The 12,730-nt window shown below is 36.8% G+C and overlaps 1 protein-coding gene across 19 annotated transcripts in view; it reads right to left on the bottom strand.

The window, feature by feature from the left end:
• Positions 1-12,730, bottom strand: part of GPHN (gephyrin) — a 475,981-nt gene that overhangs the window by 209,345 nt on the left and 253,906 nt on the right. For 10 of the 19 annotated variants that reach the window (XM_056133400.1, XM_056133398.1, XM_056133395.1 and 7 more), the window contains one exon: positions 7,531-7,803. In XM_056133400.1, coding sequence (XP_055989375.1) covers positions 7,531-7,803 — 273 coding nt within the window. Of the gene's footprint in view, positions 1-6,130; positions 6,239-7,530; positions 7,804-12,730 lie in introns of all 19 variants that reach the window. The other 9 variants (XM_056133389.1, XM_056133387.1, XM_056133399.1 and 6 more) reach the window with 1 other exon arrangement.

A 12,730-nucleotide genomic window follows, 5' to 3' on the forward strand; every position in this document is an offset into this window, starting at 1 on the left:
AATTTCAGGAGTGTTTGCTCCATTTCTCTGAAGAATGTCATGGGTATCCTTATAGGGATTGCATTGAATTTATACAATGCTTTTGGTAGTATTGCCATTTTGACAATGTTAAGTCTCCCGACCCATGAGCAGGGAATATCTTTCCATTTCCTCATGTCCTCTTTTATTTCCTGAAGTAGCGTTTTGTAGTTTTCTTTGTACAGGTCCTTTACTTCCTTAGTTAAGCGGATTCCTAAGTACTTGATTTTCTGGGGCACAATTGTGAACGGGATTGTTTTTTTCATGTTGCTTTCTTCTCTCTCACTGCTTGCATATAGGAAAGCCATGGACTTTTGGGTATTGATTTTATAGCCTGCAACTTTACTATACGAGTCTATTGTTTCTAGGAGTTTTTTGGTGGAGGTTATTGGGTTCTTTAAGTATAGTATCATATCATCTGCGAATAGTGAGAGCTTGATTTCTTCCTTTCCTACCTGAATGCCCTTAATATCTTTTTCTTGCCTAATCGCTATTGCAAGTACTTCTAGTACTATACTGAACAGCAGTGGAGATAGTGGGCACCCTTGTCTCGTCCCTGATCTTAGAGGGAAGGCTCTCAGTTTTCCCCCGTTGAGGATGATGCTTGCTGTAGGCTTGTGATAGATGGCTTTAATTATGTTGAGGAAGATCCCCTCTATACCCATTTTGGCTAGGGTTTTCATCATAAAGGGGTGCTGGATCTTGTCAAATGCTTTCCCTGCATCTATTGATATAATCATATGCTTTTTATCTTTTCTTTTGTTGATATGATGGATTATGTTGATTGATTTCCGAATGTTGAACCATCCTTGCATCCCTGGGATGAATCCTACTTGGTCATGGTGTATGATCTTTTTGATGAGTAGTTGGATTCTATTTGCTAGTAGTTTGTTGAGGATCTTTGCATCTGTGTTCATCAGGGATATCGGTCTGTAATTCTCTTTCTTTGTGGTATCTCTGTCTGCTTTTGGTATCAGTGTGAGATTTGCTTCGTAGAAACTGTTCGGAAGTGTTTTTGATATTTCAATTTCGTGGAAAAGCTTAAAGAGGATAGGGAGTAAGTCCTCTTTAAAGATTTGGAAGAATTCACTAGTGAATCCATCCGGGCCAGGACTTTTGTGCTTGGGGAGACTTTTTATTACCATTTCAATTTCCTTGATGGTGATAGGTCTGTTCAGGTATTCCCGGTCTTCTTGGTTCAGCCTTGGGAGTCTGTAGGAGTCTAGGAATTTATCCATTTCCTCGAGGTTTTGATGTTCCGTGGCATAAAGCTTCTCAAAGTACTCCCTGAGGATCCTTTGAATTTCTGTAGTTTCTGTTGTAATGACCCCCTTTTCATTTCTGATTCGGTTTATTAGGGTTTTCTCTCTCCCTTTCTTTGTGAGTTTTGCTAGAGGCTTATCAATCTTGTTAATTTTCTCGAAGAACCAGCTCTTGGTTTCACTGATCTTTCAGATTGTTTTTTGCGTTTCCATCTCGTTAATCTCTGCTCTGAGCTTTATTATTTCCTTTCTCCTGTTCGGGTTGTGCTCCTTTTTTTGGTCCTTCTCCAAGCTCTTAAGCTGTGAGGTTAGGTTACTTATGTGTGCTCGCTCCTCCTTCCTGAGGAATGCTTGTAGAGCTATAAACTTTCCTCTTAACACAGCTTTTGCTGTGTCCCATAAGTTTTGGTAACTCGTGTTCTCATTTTCATTCGTTTCTAGGAATCTTTTGATTTCCTCTTTGATTTCCTGTCTAAGCCACTCGTTGTTCAATAGAGGACTGTTTAATTTCCAGGTGTTTGATTTAGTTTTCTGTTTTTGTGTGTGATTTACTTCTAATTTCAGCGCATTATGGTCTGAGAAGATTGTTGATACAATCTCTATCTTCTTAATTTTATGGAGGCATGTTTTGTGGCTCAGCATGTGGTCTATCTTGGAGAATGTTCCATGTACGCTTGAGAAGAATGTGTATTCAGCTTTTTGTGGATGAAGTGTCCTGTATATATCTACTAAGTCCCTTTCTTCCATTGTTTCCCTCAAATGAAGTATGTCCTTGGTAAGCTTGAGTCTGGTTGATCTATCAAGAGGTGACAAAGCAGTGTTGAAGTCTCCCACTAGTATTGTGTTGCTATTGATGTCTTTTTCCAAATCTATGAGTAGTTGTTTTAAGTACTTTGCTGGTCTCTCATTAGGTGCATATACATTTATTATTGTAAGTTCTTCCTGTTGTACAGATCCTTTGATCAATAAGAAATGGCCTTCACTGTCTCTTATGACCTTCCTCACTCTGAAATCGATGTGGTTTGATATAAGGATGGCTACCCCCGCTTTTTTATGGGAGCTGTTTGCCTGTAGGATTGTTTTCCAGCCTTTGACTCTGAGTCTGTGTTTGCTTTGAATATTGAGATGCGTTTCTTGCAGGCAGCAGAATGTTGGGTTCAATTTTCTAATCCATCCTGCCACTCTATGTCTTTTAATTGGTGCGTTTAGCCCATTGACATTGAGAGAGATTATTGTTATGGGATTCTGTCCCACTGTTCTGTTAAAATTTGGTGTATTTGAGGGGCCTTTCTTGCCTTAAAGTAGCCCATTTAGTTGTTCTTGTAACCACGGTTTTGAGTCTATGAAGTTCCTGAGCTGTTGTTTGTCTGTGAAACTGTGTGTTGTTCCTTCTATTATGAATGAGAGTCTCGCTGGGTTAAGTATTTTTGGGGAGGCATTTATTTCATTGAGTTTTTTCACTATGTCCCACCACTGTTTTCGGGCCATGAGGGTTTCATCAGAAAAATCAGCTGTGAATTTTAAGGATGCTCCTTTGTAAGAGATTTCTTTCTTCGATCTTGCTGCTTTCAGAATTTTGTCTCTGTCTAAGGTTTTGGTCATTTTGATCAGAATGTGTCTTGGGGTGTTTTTATTCGGATTTCTTCTAGCTGGTACCCTTTGGGCCTCCTGAATATGGTCACAAGTTTTCTTCAGCTCTGGAAACGTTGTAGCAATGATGTCTTTGACAGTTTCTTCTTCATCAAGGTTTTCTTCCTGTACCTCTGGGACTCCAATAATTTTTATGTTACCCCTCTTGGCTTCATCACGATATTCTCTTGCCATCTGTTCCCAAATTGTGAGTCTCTTTTCCATTTTCTGCTCTTTTCTGGAGAGTCTCTGAACTTCATCTTCGAGCTCACTGATTCTGTTCTCAGCAGCTGTTACTCTGCTGCTGAGGCCTTCCACTGTGTTTTTCAATTCGCCTACGAGATTTTTCAGGTCTGACATTTCTGATTGTATTTTCCTCATTTCTGCCTTCAAATCCTCTTGTCTTCTATTGGCACTGCTTTCCATTGTTTCTTTTAGTTCCCTAAGATCCTAAGTAGCTCCCTTCTGAATTCCTTGTCAGAGAGATTGTCTAACACTACAGTACTGTTGGTGTCATCTGGGCTAGACTCTTCAATAAGAAAGTTTGGTGGGCTTTTGCGTTGCTTTACCATTGTGAGAAGTGTGGTTTAGTCCTTCATGTTCACTGTTACTATTCTGCTTGATATGCAGTGTGAGTTAAGATAGGCTTATGAGTTATTGGCTACTGTGTTTCTAGTGACTGAGCTAAACTAGAGAAGTTTCCATCTAAGAATTTTCTTCTATTTCTTAAGATTGCTTTTTTGTTGTTTGTTCCATTATTGGCATTCATTAGTATTCCAAAATGGCATTTCTTGGGACTGTTTCCTCATACACATTAAAAAGGAAACAGAATTTAATTTCTAAGTAATTCAAATAAAATCTAAGAAATAAAACTTGCTCCTACTTGCCTCAACTGTGTTCCTTGATTTAAAAATGATGGTTGTATAAACTGAATATGTTGATTATATTATATATACATACCCCTACAAGCTTAGCTAATTTCATCCAAATTATATGACAGAAAAATTAGGTTTAGTGATAGGAAAAAATAAATGGGAAATACAAATGGGAAAGAGGGCTGCTGGAGAAAAAAGTAACAAATACCCAGTACACAGCATTCTTCAGTTTTCTTTAATTCCTAAAAAAGTCAGGCTATTGATTTAACAACAGTAATCAAGTCAGTACTGATTAACTTGAGAGTGAAAAATTTAATCAGGTTTCACTTCTTTTTCCTAAGAAGTGAATGAAAGAGTTAGGGAAGAAAATAAGTAATAATAATAAGCTTTTTTTGTGAGATACAAGATTATATATGAGAAACAACTTTAGGTAGTGAGTAATTTATCCTAAATATTAAGTGGTTAGTTCAGGGCTCATACCAAGGTCTTCTGACTTTAAATTGTACAATTTATACTTTATTTCACATTGCTTCCTCTACCTTAATCTGACTAGCTGAAGGAATTTACGATTTTTCTCCTGTTCAAGAGAGATTTCTCTTTGCTTTAGTAGCCAAACATCTCACTCTCCCTTTAAAAATGAAATATTACGCTCATATTACAAAATCCGTATGGCAAAGCTAATTAAAAAACAGCTGAAGATATTCCAAATGACTGTAGAAATCTGAAACACAACAAACCAGGGTAAAAAAGAGCTGACGAGGTTCATTAACAAAGTTAGTGCCAAGTAAGTATTCAAAGAGCTAATATATTTTCTTTAGGATCATCAAGGGCTTTTCTTTTCATCATTTCCACTACCTCTATCTTATTTTCCAATCTTATCTATGAAAATCTATATCTGAAGAACAAGAACATTTATTTTTTGATATATAACTCTAATTATTGTTTGTCAAAACAAATACAAAAATGTGAGAATACATATAAACTGAATATTTTCCTAAAAGACTAATAATACCACTCACAAAATAATATCTGAGCAATTTCTAGATGGTGCCATATAAGAATACTGTTAGAACACATCTCAACCAGTTCTTCCAGAGAAGTAAGTCCAAGTAATGTAAGGAACCATATAAGTAATAATTTCTCTCATATGCATCTAGAATACTACAATCTATATGTAAGCCTTGAGCAAAATAAAAAATACAGATACTTTAACCATTTTCAGTGAAAAAAATAAAACAGAATATGACAACCGAAACTTGGCTATGAATATAAAACTTCCATATACTTTAGTTTAAAAACCAGAATGACTTTTAGAGTTACAAGATGAAACTAAGATGGAACATTTTACTTAAGTTTGAACATTTTGGAATGCTTATAATTTAAAACAAATATCTGGAAAATTCACATACTAATTATCAACTGAATTCATTAATATTTTTACTAATCAATATTTAAACACCCTATTTACTCTTTGACTTGACCAGTTTAATTTTCAACAAGGTAATACATTTTGAATGTAAGGGTTAAAGACTTAGTAGTATAGTCCTAAGAGACTACAGTATGATTTTACATTTCCAAAGCCCTCTTATGCCAATGCTTGGTGTTTTTTTTTTTTCTGGGGTTGGTGTTTTTTTTTCTGGGGGATTTAAAGCCAATTTTAGTAGGTTACTTTTTTTTCTTTATTTATTCATTTATAACTTTAGGAATTTAGATAAGTATTTCTAGAGCCAGAATCTAAGTTATTGTTGTTCTTCTAGAGCCAGAATCTAAGTTATTGTTGTTCAGACAGATTATACTAAGCAGTTTAATTTTTCTTAACCTGGCACTGTTTTTTATAAACTATCATTTAGCCAGAGACTGAAAAAGTATATGTATCCTTAAAAGTTTCTATGTGAAAATTAATCATCTCAGCATTTATACTGACTCAAAGTTCTAAATGGTTGAAATGTGAACATAGTAAACAAAAAGAAAATGAGAAGCAAAATCATGGGGAAAAGCAAGATTAATACAAAATAAATATTCACTTGACTATTCTTTTATATTTTAAAACAGAGTGATCTTTTAAAGAGATTATATGAAGTAATCCAGTTAATTTATTCAAAGGCAAATGATAATAAAGCTGAAGAAAAAAATAACTTCCGAGCAATGATGAGTATTTTCAAAGTCATGTAAGGAAAGTTTACTACCACATACTATAGAATCTAAATGACATTAGAGCACTTCAATTCCAGAAGAAACTCTTATTAAAATAAAACACATTTTTCATATTATGCTATAATCTACCTCCAAGGATAGAGGTAAGACATATGTTTTCATAAACATTAATACAAAAGCCTATTGTCTTACCCGTTCATCTGCACTGCCTGTTGAATGATGGGAATAATTGATGAGACCAGGGATGGGCTGCTCACCATGTGCCATGATAACAGCAGGACTGGTGTAGAATGGATGCTTCTAATGCACAACACATAACAACTATGAATATAGTGACAGGAAAACATAAAACTAGCAAATAGAAATGATTGGAAAGGAAAAAGGTGTAGATTAATGGAATAATGAAATGTCAAACCTCAAATGTAGAATAACAAGAAACAACTCAGATTTCAAATGCTATAAACTTAAAAAAAAGATGAAAATTGATGGTACATTTTACTCTTAAGTAAGAGTAAAAGAGATAGAAGACACAATGATTAAAAAATGTATTTTGCCATCCAGTCTCATCAAGACAAAACAAAACACACTCACATAGACACACACACACACATAACTTAAATACTTACTAGTTGTTAAGTCAGGGTTTATTGGATCATGGAATACATGGTGACAGAATTAAGTTTTTAGAAAAATAATCACCTACTATTTGAATGGAGACTTTCATATTACTTCCTAATCTTTTCTTGTCTAAAATTCCTCTTTAGGTTCACAGCTCAAAGAACTGTAAGATCTTAAAGCATAGGAATTATTTCATACGGCACTTAAAATTTCATCATTATAAAAAACCAATGAATAATCATTATTTTCAGTAGGGATATACTACTCTCCAAAGATATTAAAACATAGTGGTGGATTATACTAGATATTTATAAAATGTAAATCATGTTCTGTGACTACTAGATGATTAAATGTACAAAGACATCTCAAAATAATCTATTTATAGAATTCTCCAATGAGAATTTCCAATAGGTACTATCATAATACATATTTTTTAATAACATAAAAATATATCCATTTCCCTCTGTACTACTAGGGTAACTTGTGTCAAGAAAGCAATATTTAAATAAGTGTTTAGTTAATTGCTGAAAAAGCCTTTTCTTAGAAAAAAATGTATTGGACTTTCTCAACTAATTTTAAAATAATCTAAGATCTATACTCTTCAGTTTGCTGACCCTTTAAGAACTTGAGTTTGATGGTGAACATGTTTACAATGTATTTTAGGTATATTCACAAAATTATATTTCCAACCAGTACTTAAATGTCACGCTGTTTATCATCGCGGCTATTATTCCAATAGACAACAGCAATTATTTCTAATGCCACAGAACTCAGAACAAACTTCAGTGCCTTTAAGGGCTCTTGATAATGGAAAGAAACAAAGCTATGGAGAATTATGAATATCTCAGTTCTGTTTTGTGAATACCCTGAAGAACTATTAAACGTAAAAAAAAAAAGAGGATGGCAAAAGGGATGAAATCAGTACTTTTACCTGTGGGTCCTTTAGATCTTTGGCTCTCTCTCACCAGGCTTACCTTGGCAGCAATGGCTGCTGCAGTAATATGTGATGAGGAACTGTCTTCGGTTGAAGCAACACCACTGTCTTTCTTCTCTTCTTCCTCTTCTTCACACTGAACCCCTTTGTCTTCTGTCTGTTTATGAGGGCTAGTTGTGGGAGGAGGGGAAAGAGGTGGTGGAGGGGAAGGTAAATCTTCAAGTTCATCATGTACTTCCTTTACTTTTACAATGGCATCACGTAAAAGGTCAATGGCGTGAGGTAGAGCTGGCAGAATGAACTGAAAGCATTCCTGTATGAGAAAAAAAAAGAGGAAGCAAAAGCACTTTTATAGGCATACAAAATGGGTAGTAATAAAATTTATTTGTGTTTTTGGATCTGAATTTCTTTCCATCAGTTTAAGATTTAATTATATCTAACATACTGTCTTTATGATGTGAAATATGAATTATGGCAGTATTCTGTGTGTGTTAAAGAGCTATGGTATTTTATGAGTACAGTGCGATATTTAAAAATAATTTTATTTTAGGCACTGTGATTAACAGTATTTATAATGGCAGAGTTTTATGCAAAAAGCATTTCAACACACCCTCCACCAGAGTATCAGTTTCCCTCCACCACTGTCCTAGTGTCACCCCTATGTCTTATGCTCCACTACACTGATATGTTTCCTATTAAATACCAGTTCTCAGTTTCTGTTACCTTTGAATATTTGTTTCTTTGCCATGTTACTTTATATACCACATATTACAAAAATCATTTGATATCTGTTCCTCTCCTTTTTACTAACTTCATTCAGCATGATATTCTCCAGATCCATCTATGTAGCAGTAAATCACAATGCAATTTTTAACATGAAAATTATTTTTTTAGAGGGGGCATTTGGGCTACATCCAGCAATGCTCATGGCTTACTCCAGCAGTGCTCATGGCTACTCCTGGCTCTGCACTTAGGGATCACTCCTGGAAGGCTAAGAGCACCAGATGGGGGTGCTGAGGATTGATTCCAGGCCAGCCACATGTAAGACATTCTAACTACATTCTAATCTTTTCAGCCCTCTAAAATAAAATTTCTACACAACTTTAGGGTTTAAACATACATTACAAGAGGCTGGAAAATGCCATCATTTTCTTTTCCAGGTAAAGCAGATCATCTGCACCAAGAAATAAGTAAGGACTGAACCATTTTATTCAGAAAGTTCAAGTTCAGAATTATCCTAAAGCATGTTTAGGTAAAACTGTAAAATATCTAATATCTATCTACCTAGATAGGTAGATAGATGTTAGATATTCTATCTATCTATCTATCTATCTATCTATCTATCTATCTATCTATCAAATTTGTAGATAGCACTGCATAAATGTCAATACAGTTCCATGCTTAGGTACTATTTAATAATGTATTATCAAAAAAGAATGAGCAGGGTCAAAAGGCTAGAGTTTTCATTTTGCGTGTGGAAGCCCTGGGCTTAAATCCCCAGCATTGCATGGTAACCCCAAGCACCACTAGTAGTTTACAGCACTGCTAGATGTAATGAACATGTGCACCCCCCCTCCCCCCACCACACACACACACACACACACAGATGAGAGTAGGATAAAATTTGTTTGGAGAATGTGTTTGGGCAGAATTTTTTTTTTAATGTTTAAGATAATTTTGCTTAAAATCTAAGATGTACACAAATATTTTAAAATTTATGAAGGATCACTGGAATACCTGAAAACATGCCTAATCTTTTGATCCTTTGCAAAATTCAATCTTTAATTGATAATATCAATTAAAGAGTTTAACCATGATCAGAGATACAGACTTTATTTATTTTTTTTCAGAGACATAGACTTTAGGCTTTGAGGTGATCTTTGGTTCCTTGGAACATTAAACATGAGAGCAGTGTCTTTGATTCTTGGGGATTTTAGACACTGGTCAGTCAAACAGTGTAGTTTATTATGAGGGCTTTAGAAAATTGTAACTGTTTTACATCTAGAAGAAATAGGAGACTAATGGAATTAGACTTCGTTCTTGGAGGGGCTAAATCAAAGATCAGTCAAGTTCCTAAGATGTGATGAGTCTTAATAAAAATTCTGTACCCTTAAGTATAAGGTGAGTATGCCTATATAGCAATACAATTTGCATCTAGTGGCCAAGAGGGAGGTAATGCTTTCCATGGTTCCTTGAAAGAGGATGACCAGAAATTTTATTTGGTACTCTTAAATGGCCTGGAGCGATAGCCCAGAGGGTAGGGTGTTTGCCTTGCACACGGCCAACGCGGCTGACCTGGGTTTGATTCCTTCGCCCCTCTCAGAGAGCCTGGCAAGCTAGCGAGAATATCTTGCCCACTTGGCAAAGCCTGGCAAGTTACCCGTGATGTATTCAATATGCCAAACACAGTAACAACAAGTCTCACAATGGAGACGTTACTGGGCCTGTTCGAGCAAATTGATGTACAACGGGAGGACAGTGCTATAGTACTACTCTTAAATACTGCCTTATCAGGTTTTCAATCCATAATATCTCCCTGTAATAAGATCATAACTATATTATAATATGTTTCAGGAAGTTCTGTGAAAGGTTCTAGCAGATTATTAAAACCAAGCATTGCCTTAGAAATACACTACACTGCAAATGGTGTTCGGAGTAAAGGCAGTCTTGTGGTAATTCCATATTTATACAGAAATAACTTGCATTTGCCCAAAATTTCTCACAACCGGCTTTCAGAAGTAGGATTCAATAAAATATTCTGATACACTGAAACATATGGTTTAGGAAGAGAAAGGGAGACTGGGAATCATGAATTTTTAAAATTTAGATGAACAAATGGGCAGCACCACTGGAGTGTGGGTCCATGCCTCATTATCACCTGCTCCTCAGCACACAATAACAAAGAAATTTCACCTTGAATTGTCATAAGTGCTGGTTTCATAGTTCTAATAAAGGTAAAGGGTGACAAAGGGTTTTGGGTACTTAATCCTTTGGCCCAACCAAGACATTTTATTGGATAAAATGCATTTTGGGGTGCTTCAATAATTGTACATTATAACTAAAAACATTAACACTATTGTAACTATGTTAACCTAGAGTATAATAATTTTTTTATAATGGTAAAGAGACTTTTCTGAGATTCTGTGACATTTGTGTCTCCATACACTCTGATTCTAAAACTTTTTTTTTTATGTAGGAGTACTATTTATTCAGCCACTGATTAGCTGATTGAATTGGGCATGAACTCCACCTTACTTTTTTTTTCATAATTTTATTTATCTATTTATTTATTTTTCTTCTTATATTTATTTATTGAATCACTGTGGGAAAAGTTACTAAGTTTTCAGGTTTAAGTCTTGGTCATGCAATGATCAAACACCTCTCCCTTCACCAGTACTCATTTTTCACCACCAAGAACCCCAATATACCTCCCTTCCACCCCTCCCAATGCCTGTGAGGCAGATGATTTCCACTTAACTCTTCTCTACATTGATTACATTCATTATTTTGACAAAAGATGCACCATTATTGTTTATAATTTCCCCCCTAACAATCAGAATTGCTGAAAAGGCATTGTGAAATACTTTGTTTTCTATAGCTGGTTATGGAATCATATAATCTTGCGAGGCCGCAATAGCAGCCTTGCAATTTTGGATTTCTGCAAAGAGGCAGATAATTACGAGATTGGTTTCTGTGCATCTGGTGTTATGACTGTGCCAGAGAGCCGCTCATGGGGGGCAACTCGTGACCTCAGTAGGGCGTGAAAGATGAGCCGGTACCACCCCCCTTCCCATGAGACTGCAGTTGCCCCATCACTGCTGGCTCATACCTGACTTTTCAATAAGCTCTGAGGTAGCGGCCACCTTGCTGCCGGGGGAGGGGGGGGGTTGGGGGGAGGGAAGGCGGAAGGGAGCAACACCCTTTCCCTCCTGGGGAGGCATGGCGCTGTAGTTTAATGCATGGTCCATTCACTTTTCTGCCGCAAGCTGCCAGGCTCCTGATTAAGTCCTTTTGCCTCTGGAGCCATGGCTATGCCAGAGAGCCGCTTGTGGGGGCAACTTGTAACATCAGTAGGGAGAGAAGGACGAGCTGGTACCACCCCCCTTCCCATGAGACTGCAGTTGCCCCAACAACTCTGGCTCATACCTGGCTTTCCAAGAAGCTCTGAAGCAGCGGCCACCTTGTATGCAGTCCAAATGCATTTCTGCCAAAAGCTGCTAGGTTTCGAGATTTGTTTCTGAGTCTCTGGGATCATGGCCATTAATTAGCTTGATCAGGGGCCAGAGAGGCCGTTTGTAGGCAGCAACTCAGGGTCTTGCTGGGATGGGGAGGAAAGGGCTGGTTTCACCCCCATCTGGTGAGGCCCTGTGTGTCTCGTCACTGCAGGCCCAAACCTGACTGTCCAGTAGCCTCTGGAGGAAGGTGGTCACAGGGCTGACAAGGGGAACAGGCCAAGGCACGAAACCTATTCCTAACTGGACTGGCCCAGAGCCAGTAACCTACTGCAGGAACAGGACACATTTCTGCTCAAAGCATCTGAGTTCCAAGATTCATTTCTGAGTCTCTGGGATCATGGCCGTTAAGCAGTTCGATCAGGAACCAGAGAGGCCATGCCTCCAATTATATAGCTGAGCCGGAAGTGGTTTGTGGGTGTGTCTCCCACATACCTAACTTTTGGCCGTTTACTTTCTTAGTAAACTTTGCCCCAAGTTTTTGGGGTCTGGCCAAAGGCACAGCAGCAATTTTGGGGGATCTGAAAGGCTGACGGTGCCATCAGGCTGCTGATTCACTCGCCTCACAGGTACAAATTGACCTGCTGGTGGCATCATACTCCTTGATTCTCAAACTTTTTGAAGTTCTAATGTTGGGTACAATTAGACTGGGAGGATATAAGAATATAATAGTTCGACAGTATTAAAAAGAGTTTGGATGAAATTTGGAATGCTTGGACAGTGAGTACATTTTATGTACATGTGAATTTGTGAATCTCCTTTATCTGAATATATTAATGATAAATACTGCTTTTGATTTGGGGGAATCTTTCTTTATGTAGCATATAAAATGGAAGGAATTTAAGTCCTCATCAAAAAGACTGCATTTGTTAAGTGGGAAACAGTAAGATTTTCTGAGACAAATAGTTCATTAATTTGCTACACAAAAGTCTGGTTTAATGCAAGACTTGGAGTAGTGGTGCAATCTGAGCATGACCCAGCAACAATTGCAAAAATTTTGGACCAAAA

This window comes from Sorex fumeus, unplaced genomic scaffold, assembly GCF_029834395.1.
Source record: "Sorex fumeus unplaced genomic scaffold, SorFum_2.1 ptg000098l, whole genome shotgun sequence".
Lineage (NCBI taxonomy): Eukaryota > Metazoa > Chordata > Mammalia > Eulipotyphla > Soricidae > Sorex > Sorex fumeus.